Raw genomic sequence first — 24,222 nt, forward strand, 5'->3', positions numbered from 1 at the left:
GAAAAGTCAATTATAATATAATAAAAGAGTGACAAAAGCGTTAATTAAATCTTTAAGAAACGTAAATTAAAATAGAACATAAAGAAAGTACACTTATCAAAATAATGTGGTATATATTAATAATACTAAAAAATTATAAAAAAATGACATTAAAAAATTTTTTTAATTTTATACAAACAAAGCAAAAACAAACTATTTAATAATAACCCAGACAGCACACGGATATCCATACGACATCCATAAGACGTCCTTAACGGATATTGAGGATATCCACAGGACATCCGTTTTACGTCTTTTGGACATTCTATGGACGTCCATGGGATATTGGTTTATGAAACTGGTGGACATGCTATATCCGTGAAATATGTCCGATGGACGTCCTTGCCGATAAAAAGCGGCATTCAAAATTAAATTTTACATTAAATAAAAGGGTAAAAACAGAATAAAATATATAAATATAAATATTTATTTTAGAAATTATATTATTCTTTCGATAGATTATACATTAAACAATTTTAATTAAATAAGTATCATACGTATAATATTAATTAAACAATCAGCTTAAAGTATTTTGTAATTATCACAACATATATATATAGTGTGTATCCATTGTTTAACGACTACCGTGGAACAAATATTCTTTATATTGCAGACAATGACTGCAGCATGCATAATCTCATCTAGGCAACAAATGATTGTGACTCGTCAACTACAACAGAAATTAAATTTTATGTTTATACACACACATACACATATATACATAGACTACAGAGTAAACTGTATAAAATCTTATTGTGTGCCATTGGCTTTGCCTTTACCTGGTTGATCAATTCGCCAATATATTCCATCACAAACTCACCTTTAACGAAAATGATGGTGCTCGGCCGACGCTCGCTTGCTCGTAAGCTCTGATTGTTCCCGTTGCTGCAATCTCTAATCTCATTGCTGTTCTTTATCGAGACCTTTGTCATAATCCGCGTACACTTCGCCGTCGTCTATTACCATCTGTAATTATACGTCTAGAATTCGTCGCTGCTACCGTGTACACGTAACCGTTCTGTTTACGTACGTAGGTCAGAGCAAGCGAGCGTCATCATCATCATTCTCGTTAAAGGAGAATTTGTGGTGGAATATATTAGCGAATTGATCAATCAGACAGAGGCAAAGCTAACGGCACACAATAAGATTCTTTGCTACTCTCGTAACTTATAATTTCTGAAAATTTTTAGGATTCTTACCTGACTGTGTAAAACATGCCAATAACCAACAAAAACCTAACCACTACTAGGGCCATATTGGTTTTAAACGGCCATATTGCTTTTTAGTTTACTTGTGCATGCAGATGGTGTTGGTGGAGCGAGTACAAATAAGGATAGCATATGGACATACCACAGACTTCTATAATATACTAGACTGCTAACCTTGATTCCCTAGGCGTACCAGTATATAATGTACATGTTGTACATGACTGAATAACCGATCGGAATGTGTCATCTACTATGTATGTACATTGTTCGTCAAGTGGAATGTATATGTACATATATATATGCCAATAAATGTCACATATAGTTGCTACGAGTAATTTGTTGACATTTTTAAAATGTTTATATATATATATATATATATTTAAAGAATGATACTTAATAATACTAATAAATATCATTAATATTAGGTTATTTTATACAAAAATGCTCTTAAAATGAGGTTATATCATTTGTCCTTTAGTTTTAATACTTAAACGAAAAGAAATGTATATCGCTTTTTTATATATGTATATTTGGGCAGCCTTTTATCACATACCTTGGTTATTGTCATTTTATCTTTTTCTTTTATATTACAAGAGCAAAAGAATGATACGTTTAACGTATAAGTACGCATAAGCGTCCAAGGAGAACGCTCTCATAATCACATAATATATGTATATATTGTATCATACATCTCACTCACTCCTCTAGTAATCCATAGTCGTAGGACTATAAAATATTAGCCACATTCTAATCGGTAATTCAGTCTGCCGCCTATGAGCTCCTATTTGTACATACTTTTCGGGTACACACTAAATGGAGAATATATAACGAGCCTAGCAGTCTAGTATATTATAGAAGTCTGTGGGACATACAAAGTGGTCCATTTTAGGATATCCCTTCAATGTCCACAAATGTATATCCTATGGATATCCTCATAAGATCCATGGACATTAGGACAAGAAATGGACATAAAACGGATATCCATAGGATATCCTGTGCTGTCTGGGTAGGTAAGCCCGGATCTACAATAGTATAATAAGCCGTATGCTATAAGGAATTAACCAATTATATTCGATTATTCTTCTCATATTCGATTATAATTGGTCAATTTCTTATGGCATAAGGCTTACTACACCTATTGGGTGCTTTCCATTTAGTAACACAAGTCGACACAAGCATTGTTCTATCTTTTTTTTATGTTTAATGAGTAACAAAGATAGAACGATATTTGTGTCGACTTGTGTCACTAAATGAAAAGCACCCATTGTAGATCCGGGCTAATGCTCCGTCTATGTTACTCTATGGTGATAGTCAATCAAGCCGATACATACGGCCCGCGAGATTAGTATACAAACTTAGGGCCACCGCACAAACTCTTCCATAAGGGCCACCGCACAAGCTCTTCCATAACGCGTTACGTTACGTTAAGTACTTTATACGAACCTAAGTTGTACTTAAAATTTAACTTAAATCAACGCACAAAGAAATCCTTAACGTAGTAAGAACTTAAGAACTTACGTTAAAAGTTTGTTTGTGCGTTGATGTAAGTTTAATTTTAAGTACAAACTTAGGTTGATGGAGCACTTAACGTAACGTAACGTGTTACGAAAAAGCTTGTGCGGTGGCTCTTAAGCCATAAGGAAAATTTGCAACCACCAAACGATTACGCATCGAATATAATTCTTTGCAAAGTAAATTTGTTTGAAAAATTAAAATGGTTTTAGAGAGTTTTACAACAAGGTCATTCAAAAGCATTTTTTCTGTAATATTAAAGAAAATGGTTGATCACGTTTTGATTAATATATTCGTGATCAACAAACGATTTTACATCCAATAATGCCTTTGAAAGTGAATTTGTATGAAAAATAATATTTGTCTAGTGAATTTACAATGATGTCAATTGAAAACGGTTTTTTCGCATTTTTACGAAAACGGATGACCACTAAACGTTTTCATTAGTTTATTCGTGACCACTAAACGATTTTACATCCAATAACGCCTTTGAAAATAAAATTGTATGAAAAATAATATTTGTTTGGGAAATTTTGTAACGATGCCACTCAAAAACGGTTTTTTTTAATTTCTACGAAAACGGTTGACCACCAAACGTTTTCATTAGTTTATTCGTGACCACCAAACGATTTTACATCTGTTGACGCCTTTGAAAGTGAATTTGTATGATAAATAATATTTATCTGGGAAATATCCAGTGATACCAAAACCAGTGACGATACTCAAAAACGGTTTTTTCTAATTTCTACGAAAACGGTTGACCACCAAACGTTTTCATTAGCATATTCGTGACCACCAAACGATTCCGAATCGAATGAGCTACTTGAAATTAAAATTGGTGCAAAAATAAACAATGTCGGGCTAACTTCACACCCAAATTTTATTTTTGATATTACAGGAGAACGACTAACCACCAAACAATGGGACTGGACTACCAAAGACCACCAAACAACCACCAAACAATACCAATTAGTGAAAATTGATAAAGCTGAAGTTAGCTGGCTAACTTTACAGAGGTTTGGCTCCTTACCCTCCTGGTTCTAGTTTTCATACTATTAGTTTACACCGAGCACTTGGTACGCGTATCAAATAGTAAATAACTAGTGAATGTGTTTAATCATTGGCTGATCAGCTTAAATTCACTACTTGATATGCGTACTGTCACGTCCTGACCATTTGTCCAAATTTATGGACATTTCTTTTTCCTCCCATTGACAAGTAAAATCACTTAAAAGCGCCAGGCACGACGCGCACAATGGCCTAGTTTACATCGTGCATTTGATACGCGTATCAAATAGTAAATAACTAGTGAATGTGTTTAATCATTGGCTGATCAGCTTAAATTCACTACTTGATACGCGTATCAAATGCACGATGTAAACTAGGCCAATGACACCAGACGCCACCCTCGAATAGGCCAATGTAACGCGACCCCGCGTATGGGAGTGAGGATATCTTAAGCGGCGTCCCCACGCCATGTCTTAGAATAAGGCGCGCAGTTAGAAGTAATCAGTTCTCGCGAGCGGTTCACTTTTCTAGTTCAAGTTCCAATTCCATTCCAAATCTAATTCTACTTCTAATTCTAATTCAAGTCTTAAATAATTAATTTAGTATAATTGTTTAGCTACTTAACTTTATATTCTAATTTAACCTTAAGTGTAATTGTAACCAATAATTTTACTTTTATAATAAACTGATAGATTCAGTGACTCGAATTCGTTATTCAATTTCAACATTCCTTAAATCACGTTCAACGTATATCACGCGAGTTCACCATAACTGTGAAGACCGTTTCCTGCGACCGTCCAATCACAGAAGGGTCTACGCCGAGGGGTAGCCACAACACGACGCCTCCTGAGCCGACCAAGCTGATAGCCAATCAAGAGAGTCACCTAAAGGTAGGATAACAACTCACACATTTCTAATAATAATAATTTCCCATTCACGTTCGCAATGTTCCGTGAAAATGTGCCCTACTAATTCTATTAACTATTCGTCTCCCGGATTGGTCGAGCCGATGCCTATCGCGCGCGGCTATTTTGATTGGATAAGCACTGCATGCTGCACCGCGTCATTGTTCTATCAACATCGTATTGATAAAACTTATTACCTGTGCGATAATTGCTACCTCCAAGCTCCCCCCGAGACCCACTTGCTTTACACATACAAACTGCGCCACTACATACATATCGGGTTCGGTGACTGCCAAGAATACTGCTCGGTTTGTAATGTATTATTAGCCACCCGCAGTATCTTACACGAGTGTCGCGCCTGTATTAGCATATTTGAGGGATTCCTGCGTTATCTTGAACAGAGCGACGATCTGCCAACTGACTTTACCGAGAAGCTACTATCGTCACGATCTCTGAAGATCCGGTCTGTTAATTTTGTAAATTTGTCCAGTTTCACGAGTCATAATCACCTCAGAGTGCAGGGCAGTAGCCGCGATTTCATAATTTGGCCGCGTGCTCGTCCTGCACGTAACAGTACCAAGTGTTCGGTGTAATCTAGGCCATAGACAGCAGTGACAGCACCACAGACTTCTATTGGGTGCTTTCCATCTAGTAACACAAGTCGACACAAGCATTGTTCTATCTTTTTTTATGTTCAATGAGTAACAAAGATAGAACAATACTTGTATCGACTTGTGTCACTAAATGGAAAGCACCCATTATAGCTCTAGTTTACACCGAGCACTTGGTACGCGTATCAAGTAGTAGATTTAAGCTGTTCAGCCAATGATTAAACACATTCACTAGTTATTTACTATTTGATACGCATACCAAGTGCTCGGTGTAAACTAGCTAATAGACTGCGTTCCGATATTCACTGCCAGTACTGAAAATCTATAGTTTATGTCACATATACTGTAGATTTTCAGTACTGACAGTAAATATCGGAATGCAGCCATAGAAGTTTGTGGACAGCACCCTGAGGGCCACCGCACAAACTTTTCCATAACGCGTTACGTTACGTTAAGTACTCCATACAAACCTAAGTTGTACTTAAAATTTAACTTAAATCAACGCACAAAGAAATCCTTAACGTAAGAACTTAAGAACTTACGTTAAGGATTTCTTTGTGCGTTGATTTAAGTTAAATTTTAAGTACAACTTAGGTTCGTATGGAGTACTTAACGTAACGTAACGCGTTATGGAAGAGTTTGTGCGGTGGCCCTTATTTGTAGGCTTTTTAGAACAAACTTATGATGATGGCAGTAAATTTTGGTACGCACTGTTCATGTGTGCATATATGAAGTGCGCAAACGCAGGAGAAACGCGAGGAGAAACAGAACGTCTGCCAATATTTTTTCTCTCTTTAGATTCTTTCCGAACGCATTGGACTGAAAGTCACTTGGTCTATTTATATTGCATCTATGGTATTGAAGGCTTGTGAACATGCTGCATGCTTTCCAGTTTCCAGTTCGGTACAGTTTGGTGTTATGGTGAAGTGTATTGAACAACAAATGACAAATATGAAGAAATGTTGTAAAATAGTATAAGGCCCGGTTATTTTAATTTCTTGGTAAACTTATCTATTAGATAAACATGTCTATCTTTATTTCTCCCTGAGTAAATAATGACAAATAATAGATGCCTGTCCGGTAAAGTTTCCCAATAAACTGGAGCAATTGGACCTAAGTGTTAGATTATGTTATGACTTATTATACAATTGTGTTTAATTATCTTGATTATGTGCCTATAAAAATATGCCTTTCAAAGCATAACTTTTGATGCAACTTAAACATGAAGTAGTCGAGGAAATTCTGTTCTAAGTGATTGTTCTAATTTAAGTGTTACTATTTATGCATTCTTTAAATACTAAAAGATCGCAAGATATGTCATATATAAACAAACGAAAAGGTGGATAGTGTCTTATGGAAATTGCTATATTAAGGTATGTGAATTTTTCAAGTGCGCTATTATATTAAACTTTTCTAATTCTCATGTTTTTTATAACTACATTATATATACCTTCTATTACTACTACTAATACTACTACTACTACTACTACTACTACTATTACTACTACTACTACTACTACTACTACTACTACTACTACACTACTACTACTATTGCTACTACCACTACTACTACACACCACATGCACAGAGTATATGTGCTTACTTGAATAAGAAATGATTTGTTTGTAACTGGTAGTCAGTCACTATTTTACTTTATTTTAATTGCAGAAGTTAAGAAATATCAAAGTCTTAATCATTTTTTGTTATTTTAAAATTTACTGTGATATATAATTATATTTTTAAATATAACTATTTTGCAAATTTTTTTGCAAATTACATTTTAACATTTTCTTTTTGCTTTCTTTTTTCTGTTTGTTTTACTTTTTTCTTTTTTTCTTTCTTGTTCTTTTTTTGTACTTTATTTTTTTCCCTAACTGCTCTTACTTTTTGTAATATTTTTTCTTAATTCCAGATACTTGTATAAAAATTCATGTAAATTATGTAAGGTCTGTTTCTACTAACAAAGGTTAACTTTAATCACAGTTTAACTTCATTATTTCATTTTAGTAATTCTAAAAATTAGAAAAATATAAACAGTAAGTTAAACCAAGATTAAAGTTAACTAAAAAAGAAGTATATTAACCCTAATTCTTCCAATCAGTGTTATTTGTGTCATTCTATTTCTGATGATCCTTCAAAGAAATATTTATGTTATAAAATTGTTATAAAAATATGTAAACAGCATTTTTCAAATTTTTTTTACATTGATTTTTATAACGTCTTTCATTGGCAAAACTTGCTGGCACTGACAGTACTGAGTGCTTAAAGCGCATTATATTGGGAGTAGTAATTGGGAGTGAGTTCTGAGTGTCAAATCTTTCATTGGGAGTGCAAAATGCTCTCAGTGCGCACTGAGTGCGGTGAAACTGGCCCCCTGGAGTATAGAGGGGTCTCTATACTTTAGTGTTACCAGAGGTGTTACATTATTTGAATTCTTTACTGCTGCAACAATGGACTTTGTAATAAATGAATTTTTATAATCGTCTTCATCAATTGAAGATGAAATTGTGTTACTTAAAAAAGTGAAAAAAAAGAAACCAAAAATTACTGATTATATTAATATTATTCATTTAAAAACAGATGATCAGATATGTAATTTTTGTTTTTTGAAATTATATTTTATATTTATTAAATTAAAAACAAAATTTTTTAAAATATTAATTATCAAAAAATTACAATAATACTTTTATAGCTTATTTTTTATTATTATTTTGCAATTGTATAAGTTTAATTATTTAATTTTAGTATAATTTTTGATTACAAAAAAATACTTGTTTTATGTTGATTGAAAATTTTCAAAATAATGAAATATTATAAAGCATACGCAGATAGCACAAAATATTTATAAAATATTTATAAGAAAAAAATATTTATGATAAATGTTTTGTACATATTTTTATGTCTGAATTTGCCAGGTGTAAAAAAATTATGATAATGTATGAAAATATTTAAAATAAATATTTATACTATTATTATCAAAGAATATAAAAAATATTTCGAGTTTACATACCATAAATATTTTTCAGTACATTTTAAAAATATATTTTATATATTGTTGATAATAATTTTTGTATCATTTCTAATTGGTTTATGAAAAATAATTATATAATCTTTAAAAAATATTTTTAAAAAATAAATTTGTAAAATATTTATGAACATTTATGATAAATTTTCTGTGCTATCTGGGCTTATACGTTACGTTTATTATAAATATTTTGTTAATATTCTCTAAATATGTATCGTAAATATTTTCATAAATGCTGTAGAAATAACTAAAACATTTACCATAAAGATTTTCTGAAATAATAAAACACAAATAAAAATTATTTTTTTAAATACATAAATAATATCGCTAACAATATTTTTAAAATTATTTTTAGAAATATCTTTAAAAATAATATTGCAATATTTATTATATAGCTATATATATTATTTATTAAAATATTTATAATAAATATTCATACTATATTATCAAAGAATATAAAAAATATTTTGAATTTATATATCATAAATATTTTTTAATATATTTTAAAAATATGTTTTATATATTTTTAATAATAATTTTTGTATTATTTCTAAATGGTTTATGAAAAATAATTATATAATCTTTAAAAAATATTTTTTGAAAATAAATATGTAAAATATTCATAAATATTTATGATAAATATTCTGTGCTATCTGGGCAGTTAATCTTTCTTATTTCCCGCTCTTTTCTTAAAACTGAGTTTTTAGATGTACTCCACTGAAAGTGCAAAACTGGTGGCGTTTTGTGTTACTCCAATAAAAAACTGAAAAACTAGGTAGCACTGAGTGCCAGCGAATTTTTGCCAATGGAAGACGCTATTAGTCAAAGGTATAAAGAGATTATAAACATTTTTGTGAAATTTTTGATGCTATTAACATGGTGAAAATTACACATAAAACATTCTGGTTTGGAGGGATTAAGTTGTGGAAAAAACATTGGAGGAATTAGAGATAAATTTCACTAAATGTAAACAAAAAATTTGAGATTGATATAATTTATATTTTAAATTTGTTTTGCAAAATATTAAAAACTTATATAATTTTATACATTATTTTGACAAAAAATTAATTTGTAAGAAGTATAATTTAATAAGTTAATCAATTATAACTTACAATTTTTGTTGCACAACAAGAACATAATACGGTAATATTAGAAAAAAAGTTGCAATTTATTAATCAAAATATATTTTGTGACCTTGTGAATCAATGAACAATATTTAGTTATGAAACATTTTCTTTATTACATGCAGTTGTAAAATTGAAATACACATATTTTGCGAGCTGGTAAATCATCAAACAATATTTGTGAAATAAATAGTCTTTCTGATTTTAAGTACAATTCTTTCTTGTGCTAGGGTGGTTTGAAGCGACTATTGTAAAGAGATTGCAGCTTAAAATTTGAAACGTACATATTTTGTGAGCTTGTAAATCGATAATGTTTAGTTGTGAAGTAAATAGTATATAAATGCTTATATCGATTCAATAAAACATGTTTATAACTAGACATTACCTTGTTTAATACAAAAATCATCTTTTTTTTACTTCAACATTTTATTATTTAAGTTTACGTTGCAATAGCTGTGATAGTAGTATTGGTAATAGTAGTAGTAGTAAAAGTAGGAGTAGTAGGAGTAGTAGTATTGATAATAGTAATAGTAGCAGCAACAACAATAGTAATGATAGAAGTAATAGTCACTAAAAGTTGTTTAAAAAATTTTGAAAACTAGCATTTTACATTTTATATAATTAAAATTTTTATTAATACATCATTAAACTTATCTGCTTGATTATCATTAAAGAGATTATTTGTATAAGTTTTTACTGGACTTTATCAATATTTAAAGATTTAACTTGAATTTTATTATTAGTTATTGATTCAACATGTACTATACTTTGAGTACTATTCCGTAATATGTGTTCATTTGTGATATTGTCTTCAGAATATATAATATAATATATTCATTTATAATATTGCCTTCAGAATAAGTATCACATTTATAATAACATTATCCAAATACGGTTTAATGCTTTGATCACTATTAAATACTTTTAATGTTTTTTTGAGATGGCTGAATTGTTTTGCCGATTGTTTGAGGTAATATTACTCTGTGATTATCAAAGTTCTGAATACTCTTAATTGTAGGCTTATTACTAATTTTTTTTAATTTATGCAAAAAACATTATTAGTCTCAAATAAATATTATGTAAAAGATAATATAAAGTAAAAAAATTGATTAAATTTTGTAAATAATTGATAAAAATTGTACATAGTTGATCAAATTTGTAAGTATATGTAATTACATTTAATTTATATATATATATATTTGTAAATATATGTGTAAATATTATATATATTATTTTAAATTCTTAAATATTATACCATGATCTGTTTTTTTATCTGAAACCAGTATTTGAATAATTCTTTTTGCTCAATATTTCCACTTCATGACTTACTCAATTTATTATTTTTAAAATGTGCAAGTACCTACTTGAGTTGGTAAAGTCACCTCAAATGTTAGTAAAAAATCTTTTTATTTGAATTATTTGAAACTGTTGAATTATTCACTTATTTATCTTATAATTTTCTTTTGATTTATAATTTTTGGTATAATTAGTTTTCTCGTTTTTTTTTCTTTTTCTTAAAATCATATTCTACGCTATCAGGATTAAATAACATCAGTCCACATGATCTGAATCCATTTTCTATATTTTTTTCTTCTGTAGTATGGAGTTTAATGTCATTTCTAATACTGCAGGAAATTGCTCTTTTCTTAGACATTGTTTTGAATTTTTCATCTTGGAACAGTCTTTTTATAAACTTCTTTGAACGGATGAAAGAATGCCACGTCGAGTGGCTGTAAATGTGGTATTGGGGTATAGTGAAATTAGTTTAATTTTTTTTCTCTACAAAATGATACTAGTGGTATCATTATATGTGATGCATGTCCATCTAAATATAAAATTATTGGGAAGTTAATATCTTCTTATAACAATCACGGATAAAATATGTTGGCAATGTACTCATAGAAAGTTTCTATTGTCATTCAGCCAGATTCAGATTTGCCTATACCCTAAGGAATTTTTGATACTTTTCTTTGGAATACTTTCTTTATAATTGTATAAGATCATTGGAGGTGTTCAAGTTTCTTCAGCATTATACATAAATAATACAGTGGCACTTTCTTTCTCATTGGCATTTACTACTTTATACACTGTACATGCTTCTTTTAATGCAAGTACTTTTTCTCCTTTTGGACACAATTGAATGTTTGTTTCGTCACAATTAAATACTTGTGATGCATGAAGATTAAGCAGATTTTTTCATTGTAAATAAGTTTATACTACTACAAACCATTTTCACAAATCTTCTTCATTAACGGATGCTTTTGTAGATATTAAATGTTGAGTTGTTATTATTGCCAAATGGGCATGATGCTTAAGAAAATCTTTGTACTAGTAACGACTGTTATTTTTGAAGAGAGTTTCTTTGCCTATACTTTTTGTATGCAATCTAAGAAATGTGTTTTAGTAAGCGAAAAGCCCCGTTTTGATTTATATCCAGTTAGCAATTTCTTTTTTTTTTTTTTCTAAAAAAATTGTTGATGGGCCACTTTTTCAATTTGTTTGTTCAGGATTCTTGTATTTTCCAAAAAGCGTTGTTTAAGGAACACCAAAAGTGTCTGCAGCTTTTTTAATAGAAACACCTTCAGCTACAAACTTCAAAGCACGTCGGAGTGCTTCAGATGAATGTTTTTCCCTTTCTTTTTAATTTAATGTTTTTTTTACCCTTTTAAATTAATTTTTGCCACTTTTTTCACATTATTTAATATAGCTCTACTTTTTTGTCAGGAAATTTTTTTTGCACTCTTTCCTATTTCTCCTGGGATCAAAACATAAATTTTAAAAGTTTACATTAAATTAAGTTTAGTCTTTTAGATTAGATTTTAGGTTTTTATACAATATTGATTTAAAATGTACTTACGTTGTATTCAACGATAAAATAAACAAAGTAAACAGTAATAAGTTCTTATTTATTATTAAGAAAATCACAATTTAATGATATATATGATTTACTTAAAATAGTGATTCACAAACGCGTATTCCGTCAAGCGGACATGTGATGAAAGTAAACCGATTGTGTGACGGAATGCCGTTCTATAATATGGACTAACAGAAAAATGAACATACATAGAAGGGAACATCTATTTAATAATTCGAAAAGTATTAAAAACTTCAAGAAATGGTAAAATTGAAATTTATAAATATTAAACAATAAAACACTAAGTATAAAAATCATAAAATTAATTATTATTTTAAATACACTTGGTAAATCAGAACATTCATACAGATTGCTTTGACTACAAAAATGAACGAATTTTATAGGTCTAGACACGAATTTTATTTAAACATTTTTTTTAATATTAAATATTTATTAATAGTATCGATTTTTATGTAAATATAAATCTAAAGATTTATAGATGTTAATTTACTTTTTTTAAATTTATATGTATTATAATATTTAAATATTAAATTTTATTAAACCGTTTCAAACATAGGGTATGTTCCGTTATAGATACTTTTATCATATATTGTTGCCCTAATATTATTAAAATATTTTAAAAACGTTTATTAACATGTTTATTAAATGTTTTTAAACGTTATGTCATAACGTTTGATAAATAAAATTTTTTTTTTTAAATATTACGTAATTATATTGTCCTATTATTATTCAAATATTTTAAAAACATTTAGTAACATGTTTTTTAAATGTTATTAAACGTTATTAGACGTTACATAAATGTTATTAAATGTTATCAGACGTTATATACAATGTTGAAAAAAATGCATTACTTTGGTAATGCATTGTCGATTTCATTAATAATTGTTTTAGAAATTGGTAATTGAATTTTGGTTCCATTTGGCATTAGTTACCAAATATGTAATTGATTTATAAAGCATTATCCATTAAATTGGTAATGAATAATGTAGAACACAAACTATTAATCATTACATTTTTAATGGATAATGCAACCAGGGGGCAATTATCCATTACTAAAGTAATGGATAATGCCACATGAGGGCAATTATCCATTACTAAAATAATGAATAATGCAACATGTGGATAATTACCTATTACTAAAGTAATTCATTTAAAAATGTCATGCATTACTTTGATAGTGTGAAAAAATATGTCATGCATTATTTTGGTAATGGAATTTAATATTCTCATATTCTGTAATGGATGGTGGTAAATGAATTAATCTATGAAGACTAAGGTCCTGAATGACTGGCTCATTATTTATTGATACCCAGCCTAGACCTCTAAACCCAGAAATATGAAATTTCGTGAGAATATTTCTTTAATGACGTAAGCACCCTCTAAAAAAGAATTTTTTATTATTCAATCTTTAAGGGGGTCAAAAGAAATTTACTTAAGGATTAACGGTTACACTGGATCAATTTGACCCCAGAAAAAATTATTAGTTACTTGTAATGCCATATAGAAAACGAAGGGGAAGAAAACATTTAAAGAAATAATTAACATCCAAATTTGTCTATAAATGTTCATTAAAGATTTATTAAAGATAAATATTCAATTAAATAATATTAGAAATATTAACATGATATTGCATTGTTTAATATTATACAAAAAATAGCCATTTTTATTGCAATTTGAAGAAACAAAATACCATAAAGATAAATATAATTTAATTTTAATAGTACAGAAAATTAATTAAAGTAACAAACTAAAAAATGAATTGATTGTAATGTTCTTACAATTAAATTAATGTTTAATTAATGTTTTAATATTTAAATGAATGGAAAATGCACATAAATTATATTGTTACAAGCTTTAACTTAACTTCACAGGTATGTATGTGTGGTTCACTATATATATATATTGGGTATTCTCCCAGATTTCTGCCAGATTCTTATTATTAAAAAAAACTTAGGTACAATGTAGAATAATAAAAATTGAAGAAATTATAATATTAACTATGTTTCCTTTTTAATAACTATTGTGATTAAATCGCCTTTATCGATTAAAAAAAGCATATTATGCTTGTAACTTAATTAAAAACGTCATAAAATAACAAAATAATTAAGAAAAATACAAAAATCAAATATTTTTTACGTCACGACATACTGGCACGGTCGGTCTACTGACAGTGAGTTTTTTTGGGAACACTCACAATGCGCAATGTTTTTGATGCTGACGTTTTAAAAACATGTGACGGATTGAAGCGGTCTTTCGAGTATGGATAGTTACTGTTACTAAGTTTTTTACAAAGGGGAGCCAAGCTTTGTCTATCACTTGTGGCTAAACAAGTGAAAAATTTTGTTTGAGGTTAGTGGAGCAACGAGAGTTAATTGTATAAACATTACAATCAATTAATTTTTTTTGTTTGTTACTTTAATTAATTTTCTGTACTATTAAAATTAAATTATATTTACCTTTATGGGTTTTTGTTTCTTCGAATTACAATAAAAAAAGGCTATTTTTTGAATAATATTAAACAATGCGATATCATGTTAATATTTGTAATATTATGTAATTTAACATTTATCTTCAATAAATCTTTAATAAACGTCCCAGTAAACACAGAACATTGTGGCAATTCTGTAATATTGCTGTAATGTTGCTACAATGTTATAACATTGCCGCAATATTGCTGCTATGTTCTGTGTTTGCTGGGATAGACAAATTTGGATGTTGATTATTTCTTTAAATGCCTTCTTCCTCTTCGTTTTTTATATGGCACAATTACAAATAACTAATAATTTTTTCTGTTGTCAAATTGATCTAGTGTTAACCTTTGAATAAATTCCTTTTTACCCCCTTAAAGATTGAATAATAAAAAATTCTTTTTTGGAGAGTGCTTACGTCATTAAAGGAATATTCTCACGAAATTTTATGTTTCTGGATTTAGGGGTCTAGGCTGGGCATCGATGAATAATGAGCCAGTCAATCAGGACCTTAGTCTTTATAGATTAATTTCATTCACCACCATCTATTACAGAATATGAGAATATTGGATTTCATTACCAAAGTAATACATAACATATTTTTTCATATTACCGAATTACTTTAGTAATGTGTAATTGTCCCCATGTTGCATTATTCATTGTTTTAGTAATGGATAATTGCCCTCACGTGGCATTATTCATTACTTTAGTAATGGATAATTGCTCTCTGGTTGTATTAAAAATGTAATGCATAATGGTTTGTGTTTTGCATTTTTCATTATCCGAGTAATAAATATTTTATTTTTAAATAATTACTCATTAAGTCTACAATGCACAATGCTTTTAAATCCGTCATTATTTTTTCAATGAACAATGCATTATTTTTAAATTATTATTTCGGCAACACTGATTGTTAGATTTATTTATTTACCCCTCCCTCTCGGGTTTGGGGGACTTCCTTTTTACATTGCTCTCTTAACAGTTTGGTTTAGCCGACACATGTTTTCTTCCTTTCTCACACCTTTTACATTCACTTTGTTCTCTTATGCTAACTTATATAACTTATATAACTTATATCTAATTTATTGTTTTAACAGATCCTTAACTTCGTATTACGCTATATCACAGAATACTAAATACCCAATATGGGTCTCCTTTATAAACTATGACTCTAATTTTTAATAACTTATATATGACACTCCCCCCATAGTATTGCCTCTCCTTTCTTCCCGTTCCACCCTTTTGCCTCTTCTTTTTATTTTATTTGTCGTTTTTCATTTCTTCTTCCTGTTTCCTTCTCCTTGTTCCTCTCTTCCTCTCTCCTTCCGTCCTCTTCCCTTATTCTTTTTATCTCCTTTATTCTTAGGTAGCTTCCTAGTTGTTCTCCATCGTATCCCTCCATTTTCTCCTCTCCTCCCGTCGTCCATTTGCATTCTTTGATTACGTGCTCCACCGTCTTCATTCCTTCCTTACACATCCTGCATTTCCTTTTTTCCTCTTCTTCCCAAAATTTACTTGCTCTAAATTCGTTTCCACATCTGAATCTTGCTATTTCCTTTATTCTCTCTTTTTTTCCTCCTTCCTCCAAGTATTTAGGTTGTTTGTCCTCCACTTGTCGTATTCTTTGAAGTATCTTGATCTCTTGATTCTTCGTATTCTCTCTTCCCTTTTCTTTTCCTCCAACTCTGTCTTCCATTTCTCTATCACCTCTTCTCCTTTATCTTCCTTTGCCTCTTCTTTCCATCCTTCTATTCCTCCTTTTTCTAGCGCTGCTCTCCTTTCTTTTCCCCAGTTTGTCTGCTCCCAGTCTTCTCTTCAATTTCTCTCCTACATTCTCTCTTTATTGTACCTGGTTCCGCCTTCTTCATTTTTTCTTTATGTTTCATTGTTCTCATTTTAGTTTCCGTTCTTATCTTGTTAATCTTTATCTCTTTTACAATATATGCCGGTGTGCATCTGTCTACTCCTATTATCCACTTTAAATATTTCTCTTGCAATTTTTCTCCTTCTTTCCATTCATTCCAGCCCCATGCTTCTACTCCGTACAGTACTATGCTTTTAACCATTACGTTGAACATCATCATTCTTCTCCTAATATTCTCTCCAAATTTCCTCTCTCCTATGCTCCACACTTGTGCCATCGCCGCTATTCCTCTACGTGTTACCTTCTTTATGTGTTGTCCGTCCTTATTGTTACTCTGAAAGTCCTATATCCTAGATATTTGTAAGTTCTCACCTCTTCGATTTCCTTACCTTCCCATCTCCACACGTTTTTTTCTTTTCTTCCTTCTTTCCTAAATACTAACATTTTTTATTTTTTCACGTTCAATTCCATATCTTTCCTACTAAAATATATTTCCATCCTTTTTAGTATTGTGTGCATTTCTTCTCTTGATTCTGCTATTATTGCTACATCGTCCGCATATGCCAGCGAGAACCATCTCCCTCTTCCTATCGTTGTGCCTCCCATTTGTCCTCTTCTCAGAAAATCTTCTAAGTCCGCCGTAAACAGTATAAAGAGTAGTGGGCTTAATGGACACCCCTGTCGAACTCCTTTTTCTGTCCAGAATTCCTTCGTATGTCTCTCTTCCACTCTCACCGAGCTCCTTGTCTCCTCATAGATTTCCTTCACTCTCTCTACAAGGCTTTTCCTTACTTCTCTCTTCGTCATTGCGTCCCAGAGTTTTCTCCTATTCACTCTGTTAAAAGCTGCTCTCGGGTCTGCGAAAAACACGTACAATTTTCCTCCCTTTGTTCTTAGTCTTTTCTCCGCTGCACATTTTAACGCAACTATGTATATTATCTATGCAGCTCCTTCCTCTCCTGAAACCCGCCTGCGTTTCCGGTAGCATTTTCATCCTTTCCGCTCCTGCTCTTATCCTTTGTTCCAGGATTATAGCATAGATTTTGTACGCTGCATTCATCAGCGTTACTCCCCTATAGTTTACCACTTTTTCCTTGTCTCCCTTTTTATAAATCGGGCTAATCACTCCTTTCTTCCATCTCTCTGGCCATCCATTATCTTTCTAGATTCTGTTCATTATTTCTTTTAACCTTTTTTTCACCTTCTCCTCTGCGTATATCCATACCTCATTTTTCAATCCATCTTCCCCTGATGCTTTCTTCTTTTTCAATCTTTCTATGACTCTCTTCACTTCTCTGCTTATCTCTTCCTCTTTCTCTTCTCCGTTCTCTTCATTCTCTTTTCCTTTTTTTCCTCTTGTTTTACCAGCCTGTTTTTCCTCTCTCCATTCTTCTTTACCGTTCAAAAGCTTTCTGAAATACCCTTCCCATTCTTCTGTCTTTATTTTGTTACTTCCTTCTTTTTTCCTTCTTCTTTCTTTGTTAATGTATTTCCACACTTCGTTCTCGTTTTTTTAATTCTTGTATCTCCTTACACTCTCTATCCTCCTTCTCCTTCTTTTTGGTTCTGCACAGATCTTTAAACTCGTTTTTCTCTTTTCTTAGATCTTTTCTGCTCATTTTTCCTCTTGAATTTTTTTGTTGCTTCTCTTACTTTTACCTTTCCTTCTCTGCATTCTCTGTCCCACCACATGCTTTCTCCTATTCCTCTCTTCCTTCTCTTGATCCGCTTTTTTTCTATTATTCCGCTTATCTTGGCAATCAGGTCCTCTATTTGCTCGTTCATCTTTTCTCCGTTCCATTCCAGTTTCTTCTGCTTGTTCTTGTAGCTCTTTATTCCTTTGTCCGACCAGTCTTCCACCGTTATCTATTTCTCCACCTTTTCCTCCTTCCCCTCTCCCTTGTTTACTCTTATTTTTCTAATGGCTGATGGTCCGATTCGCCTCTGTTTCCTACTTTTATTTTCTCTATTTCTTTCCATGTTTGTGCATTCGTACATAGTCCACCACTGAACTACCTTTCCCTATGTATGTCCACTCCCCTTCTTCGTCTCGCTTTCGCAGTTCCCGTTCAAAATCCCCCATCCTCTGACATTCATCAGCTCCAGCATTTCCTCTCCTGGTTTATTTATTTTATCATCTTTCGATCTTTTCTTCTTATTTTGTCCTCCATCTTATATCAGCTCTCCTTTTCTTCCGGTCCTTGCGTTTAAATCTCCTTTTATGATGAGTTTTCCTTCTTCCTTTCGTACTTCTTTGTCAATTTCTTTCAGTATCCTTCTTCCTCCATCTCTGTTGTACACTGTCAGTAGTTTCCATTCTTCTTCTCCCAACGTGACTTTTACTCCTACTAGTCCTTGCTCTATATCTTTCCATTCCCTCCACTCTATCCCTTCTCTTACTCCTACCAGAATCCCTCCACTCGCTCTTCCTTTTTCTTTTACTTTCTTCGCCATTTGACTTCTCCAGTTATAATTGCTTGGTAGTCTTCCTTCTACTTTTTTCCAGTCCTTTTCTGTGATCCATGTCTCCACAAGCATTATCACTTCAAATTTTTTCACATATTGCCAGAAATCCTCATCTTTGTTTCTTAATCCTGCTATATTCCAATAAATCATCCTTACTCTCTCCTTCCCTTCCTTCCATTGTGCTTTATTTTGCTTTTTCCCACTCCATTCCTGTTTTGCGAAAGCTCCTCTCTTCCATCTCTTTCTTTTCCTCGTTCCATATGTATTCTTTCCCTTCTATAAAGCATTTTCCATATCCTATTTTTATCTTCTCTTTGTCCTTTTCTCTTTCTACCTTTGCCCATTCTCTTATATTTCTTTGCCGTAAACTTTCCTTTCTTGTTAGGTCATCGTCTATGTACGTGTCCGTTCCTCTCAACTTTCCTTTCTTTTCCATTATTCTTCTTTTTTCCTCGAATGACTCCATTTTGACTAATAATATTTTTTCTCCTCTCTTTTCTATATTAAATGCCTCTTTCATTACTCCCACGTTGCCTTCTTCTACTAATTCCGTGAAGATCTCTTCTGCTATTTGCTTCGGTGTTCCTTCTCTATTCCTTATTCCTTTCACAATTGTGTTATTTTTTCTTTCTCTCTTATCTGCCTCTTCTCCTTTTTGTTCTAAGTCTGCTACACGTTTTTAAGATCCATGTTTTCTGCCTCTAGTTTTTCCACCTTCTTTACACTCTCCTCCAGTAATTTCTTCAGTTCCGCTGCCGCGGTTTCCTGTCTCTGGCTTACTTCCTGTACTATTTCGTCTTTGAATCTTCTCATTATTTGTTCGAACTGTTCTTTATCCATCTCTTCCTTTTTATCTTTTTCCGTCTTCTTATTATCTTCTCCTCTTTTATTCTCTTCCTTTATATTTCTCTTCTTTTTCGTCGCTTTCCGTATATTCTCTTTCTCTTCCTCTTCACTCTCCTCTGTTTCGCTCTCCCTTCCTCTCTTTGACAGCCACGAAGTTATCGACACCGTGCTCCCACTACTGTTTTTTTTTCTCTCACTAATCTTTCCGCTTTGCTCGGTGCTCCTCTGCGTCTTCTGCTCCTCTCTAAGTTGTCCCCGCTACCCGCTCTCTCTGAGTTTCCTCCCTTCCTTTCTGTTTTCTCTTCTCTCCGTCCGCTGCTGCCCTCTCCGACGCTCCCCACTATCCAGCCCCTGACTCGCGCCTCTGCCGATTCCGTTGGTAATGCCTCTAGTTTCTCCCTTTCTATTCTCTCCCCTTCCATCCGCCTTCGTCTCTCTTTTGACTCCTGTCGTTCCTTGCTCTCTCCTTTCCTCTTCCTTCTCCTTTTGAGGTTATGGTTTTACTTCTTCTATCCCTCCGCTATATAGTCCGCCTCTGGTGGAAGCGAGCTATCACTTTTCCCAGCTCAATTTTACGACTCTCGTCGACCTGTAATCAGAGCCCCCGCAGGGATTTTGCCGCAGTATCCTTTATCACCAAAATTCCCACTCCACTGTACAAACACACGTCCACTCTCTACTCACCTCACGCCGGAAGTCGGCAACACTGATTGTATAACATCTGATAATTATTTTAAAAATATTACTTAATAACATTACTGTCTTAATATTATAGAAAAATTTTAAAAACATGAGGCACATGTGTTTTAAATGTTCGTAAACGTTATAATATGATTTTATAAACATTTTAAAAATATTTAATAACATTTAAATATTTCTAAATAATTTTACAGACATAAATTAAAATATTTTTATGTGTTTATAATATGAATTATGTTATATAAATTATTAAATTTTTGTATTTTGCTCGTACATATTTATATTTATGTGTTATATATGCATACATCGATCGAAATAATAACGTCTTTGCGTATTTTTGTATGATTTTGATTCTTTATTTTTGGTCTAGGAATCTGTTTTGTCTGTTGAATATTGCCTACTAATTATGTGTTTGTTACGTGTTTTTTGTTGCAACGTTTATATAATTAATAATGTTATACTAACATTGTGTGTTATTAATTTAACGTTATGAATAACACCCTGGCGGAAAAAATTTCTATAAATTTTTTAAAAATATTTACTGTAAGTAAAAATTTGTAGGATTTTTTATTGTTTTATGAATATTAAATATTTTTTGTAGGAGTATTCAAAAAAATGACCACAAATTATTATTTTCTATTAATATGTATTTTATAATTATATAATTTTAGCTTTATCAGAAGAACAGAGAAAAAAAGCATGTTTTTATATTAGGTGTATAACTTGGCCGTTCTTTTTTTCCGAAATTCGAGGCTTTATTGTGAAAAACTGATTATACATTTACGATTCAAAGTATTGTCCATCGTTGGCCTCTACTTTCTCCCATCTTTCTGGCAGCATACGAATCCTGCGTCGAAGAAACTGGTCATCTTTTGAGACAATCCACGAATTGATCCAATTTTTTACTTCTTCATAAGAATGGAAGTGATGGTCAACCAGGCCGTGTGTCATTGATCGAAAAAAGTGATAGTCAGAGGGAGCAATATCCAGAGAATACGGCGGGTGGGGTGGGACTTCCCATTTCAACGTTTCCAAGTATGTTTTGACGGGCTTTGCGACATGGAGTCGAGCATTGTCATGCTGCAAAATTACTTTATTGTGTCTATCGTTGTATTACGGCCGTTTGTCTTTTAGTGCTCGACTCAAACGCATCAATTGCTTTCGATACCGATCGCCTGTGATTGTTTCAGTCGGTTTTAGTAGCTCATAATACACTACGCCGAGTTGGTCCCACCAAATACAGAGCGTGACGTTGGAGCCGTGAATATTCGGTTTGGCTGTCGACTTGGAAGCATGGCTGGGAAGTTCTTATGATTTTCTGCGTTTGGGGTTATCGTATATATAATGAATCCATTTTTTGTCCCCAGTCACAATACGATGCAGAAATCCCTTCCGTCTTTGCCTTGCAAGCAGCTGTTTATAAGCAAATAAACGCCGTCCAACATCTTTCGGCTTCAACACACACTCGTACGGCACCCAATTTCCTTGCTTCTGAATCATTCTCATGACTTTCAGGCGTTTTGAAATGGCTTGTTGAGTCACTCCCAATGATCCTGCCAATTCTTCTTGCGTTTGACACGAGTCTTGCTCAAGTAATGCCTCAAATTCTACATCTTTGAAAACCTTTCTTCCACCACCATGTCGGTCTTCGACGTCAAAATCATCGTTCTTGAAGCGTTGAAATCACTCTTGCCACATTCTTTCACTAATAGTGACCTCATCATACGTATTTGATAGCATTCGATGAGCCTCAGTCGTAGATTTCTTCATATTGAAGCAAAAAATTAAAACCTACAAATGACGAGAATTTGGCTCGTAAGCTGACATTTTCAGTCGAGAATAACTTTATGATGCAGACACAAATCGACTAATATTTCGATAGCGTTATGTTTACAATTGCCTAATTTTATTGTCTATGATGTTTACTATCTATTTATTTTAATCACCACTTACCACTAGAGCCATTTATTGGAAAACGACGGAAGCAAAGTTGTACACCTAATAAGTTATTTTGCATATGTAAAAATCAGAAAAAAAATTGTAAATTTATATTTATTTATAAATATATTTTTTAAAAAAGTAAAAAAGTATAGTGTATTCAAAACTAGCCCATTTGAAAAAAAAAAATTATTTAACTACAAGTTTCATCTTTCTGACATCTATTAAACTGATCTATAACAAATATGTATCAATATGTAACAAATATGTTCATGAGCATCAAGTGTTCATGCATTATCACGAAGTGTTAGGTAGGGTTTTCAAAGTCAAACATCGTCGACGGTGGTTTACAGTTAGATGGGTAACCTTTTTTCTGATCGCAGAAGTTAAGCAATGCAGTATACGACTATAGTGGGGTAACCATAAATTTAATTTTTTTCTTACATTATAATTATGTTATTTCAACATTTTCATAATGTTATTTTAACATTTTTGCAATGTTAAAAATATATATATGCAATATTTATAATAACATTATAAGTGTTATTTTAACATTACCGAAACTTCTAAATTGAAAAGTTTGTTCATGATGTATACAACGTTATAAACTATATACTTAGAAATGTTAATATGTTAGTGAATAACATTATAATAACGTTGCTGCAATGATTTTTTACTTACTGGGTTGAATTTGTGAAGATGGAAAATTATTCTATTAATATAAAAAAATAATTAAAGTTTTAGTAGCATTTTTTATATTTTTTGAGTTTTTTACAAAATTAACGCGTTAACGACCAAATGGACAATTTTTTGGAGACTTTTTTGCTCAAAGAATTCATCATGTTCTAGTTTTTAAAAAAATTCAACCCTAAATTTTTTTTAGGTAAAATTTCGTGCTCTTTTAGAATCTGACGTCATTTTTTTTTGTTTATGGACGCAATAAATTTACTCCCTCCCCAAGGGGGAGTAATTTGAGCTCAAGCAGCTCAATATGATATCGTTGATTGAAAAGAATCTGTCAGTGGAAATTTACGTTTTTTTTTTGAAAAAATTGTTAATAACAATTTTGGAATTGATTTTTCGAAAAAATGACGTCGGATTCTACAAGAGAAATTTTACGTATGAAAAATTTAGGGTTGAATTTTTTGAAGAACTAGAACATGATGAATTCTTTGAGCGAAAAAATCTTCAAAAAATTGTCTGTTTAGACATTAACGGGTTAATGAAAGCATTTTTTACATACACAATAAACAAATGAAAATAAAAAAGTATCAATATTCGTGATACAAAAAATGAAAAAAAATTTACAAATTAAACTTTTTTTAAAAAATGATATTGTTACTTTCGCATTGTGTTACCGTCTGTACTTTAATTGTGAAAAAGGATTTTTAATTCTATAAAGACAATTTAAAGAAATAATCACATTGATCGGTAAAATAGGACAACTTTAGCATTCCAAAGTACAAGAAGATAAATATTTTCTATTTTTAACAATAGTTCCAGTAGTTAGGGATCCCTTTCATGGGCGACAAAATCGCGGCGATTATTCAGCAACTGTTGCGCGCGCGATTTTTGGAGCGTCAAATAAATTCTAACCTAAAATGGAGTGGATTTTGGAAGATAATTATTTACAG

At 31.5% G+C, this 24,222-nt stretch overlaps 2 protein-coding genes across 20 annotated transcripts in view; one reads left to right on the forward strand and one right to left on the reverse strand.

Moving 5' to 3' along the window:
• The first annotated feature begins 6,008 nt into the window (after positions 1-6,008).
• LOC105839109 (serine/threonine-protein phosphatase 2A regulatory subunit B'' subunit alpha) overlaps positions 6,009-24,222 on the forward strand; it is a 310,192-nt gene continuing 291,978 nt past the window's right edge. For 11 of the 19 annotated variants that reach the window (XR_004963296.1, XR_004963297.1, XR_004963298.1 and 8 more), the window contains exon 1: positions 6,012-6,656. The gene's annotated coding sequence lies outside the window, so the exon portion shown is untranslated. Of the gene's footprint in view, positions 6,657-12,390; positions 12,551-24,222 lie in introns of all 19 variants that reach the window. The other 8 variants (XR_004963290.1, XR_004963292.1, XR_004963291.1 and 5 more) reach the window with 3 other exon arrangements.
• Positions 16,539-18,440, reverse strand: LOC118645768. The gene is made up of 5 exons (XM_036287474.1): positions 18,299-18,440; positions 17,841-18,115; positions 17,610-17,712; positions 17,099-17,496; positions 16,539-16,973 (listed from the first exon to the last, which is right to left on the reverse strand). The coding sequence occupies exons 1-5, from the start codon at positions 18,438-18,440 to the stop codon at positions 16,539-16,541; spliced, it is 1,353 nt and encodes a 450-aa protein (XP_036143367.1).

This window comes from Monomorium pharaonis, chromosome 5, assembly GCF_013373865.1.
Source record: "Monomorium pharaonis isolate MP-MQ-018 chromosome 5, ASM1337386v2, whole genome shotgun sequence".
Taxonomy (NCBI): domain Eukaryota; kingdom Metazoa; phylum Arthropoda; class Insecta; order Hymenoptera; family Formicidae; genus Monomorium; species Monomorium pharaonis.

Coding starts and splice junctions, on each gene's coding strand:
- LOC118645768 (XM_036287474.1), bottom strand. CDS start 18,440: ATGGAACGGAGAAAAGATGAACGAGCAAATAGAGGACCTGATTGCCAA. Junction 18,116..18,298: donor GAGAATGCAGAGAAGGAAAG/GTAAAAGTAAGA, acceptor ACATTAACAAAG/AAAGAAGAAGGAAAAAAGAA. Junction 17,713..17,840: donor GGATATACGCAGAGGAGAAG/GTGAAAAAAAGG, acceptor GGTAAACTATAG/GGGAGTAACGCTGATGAATG.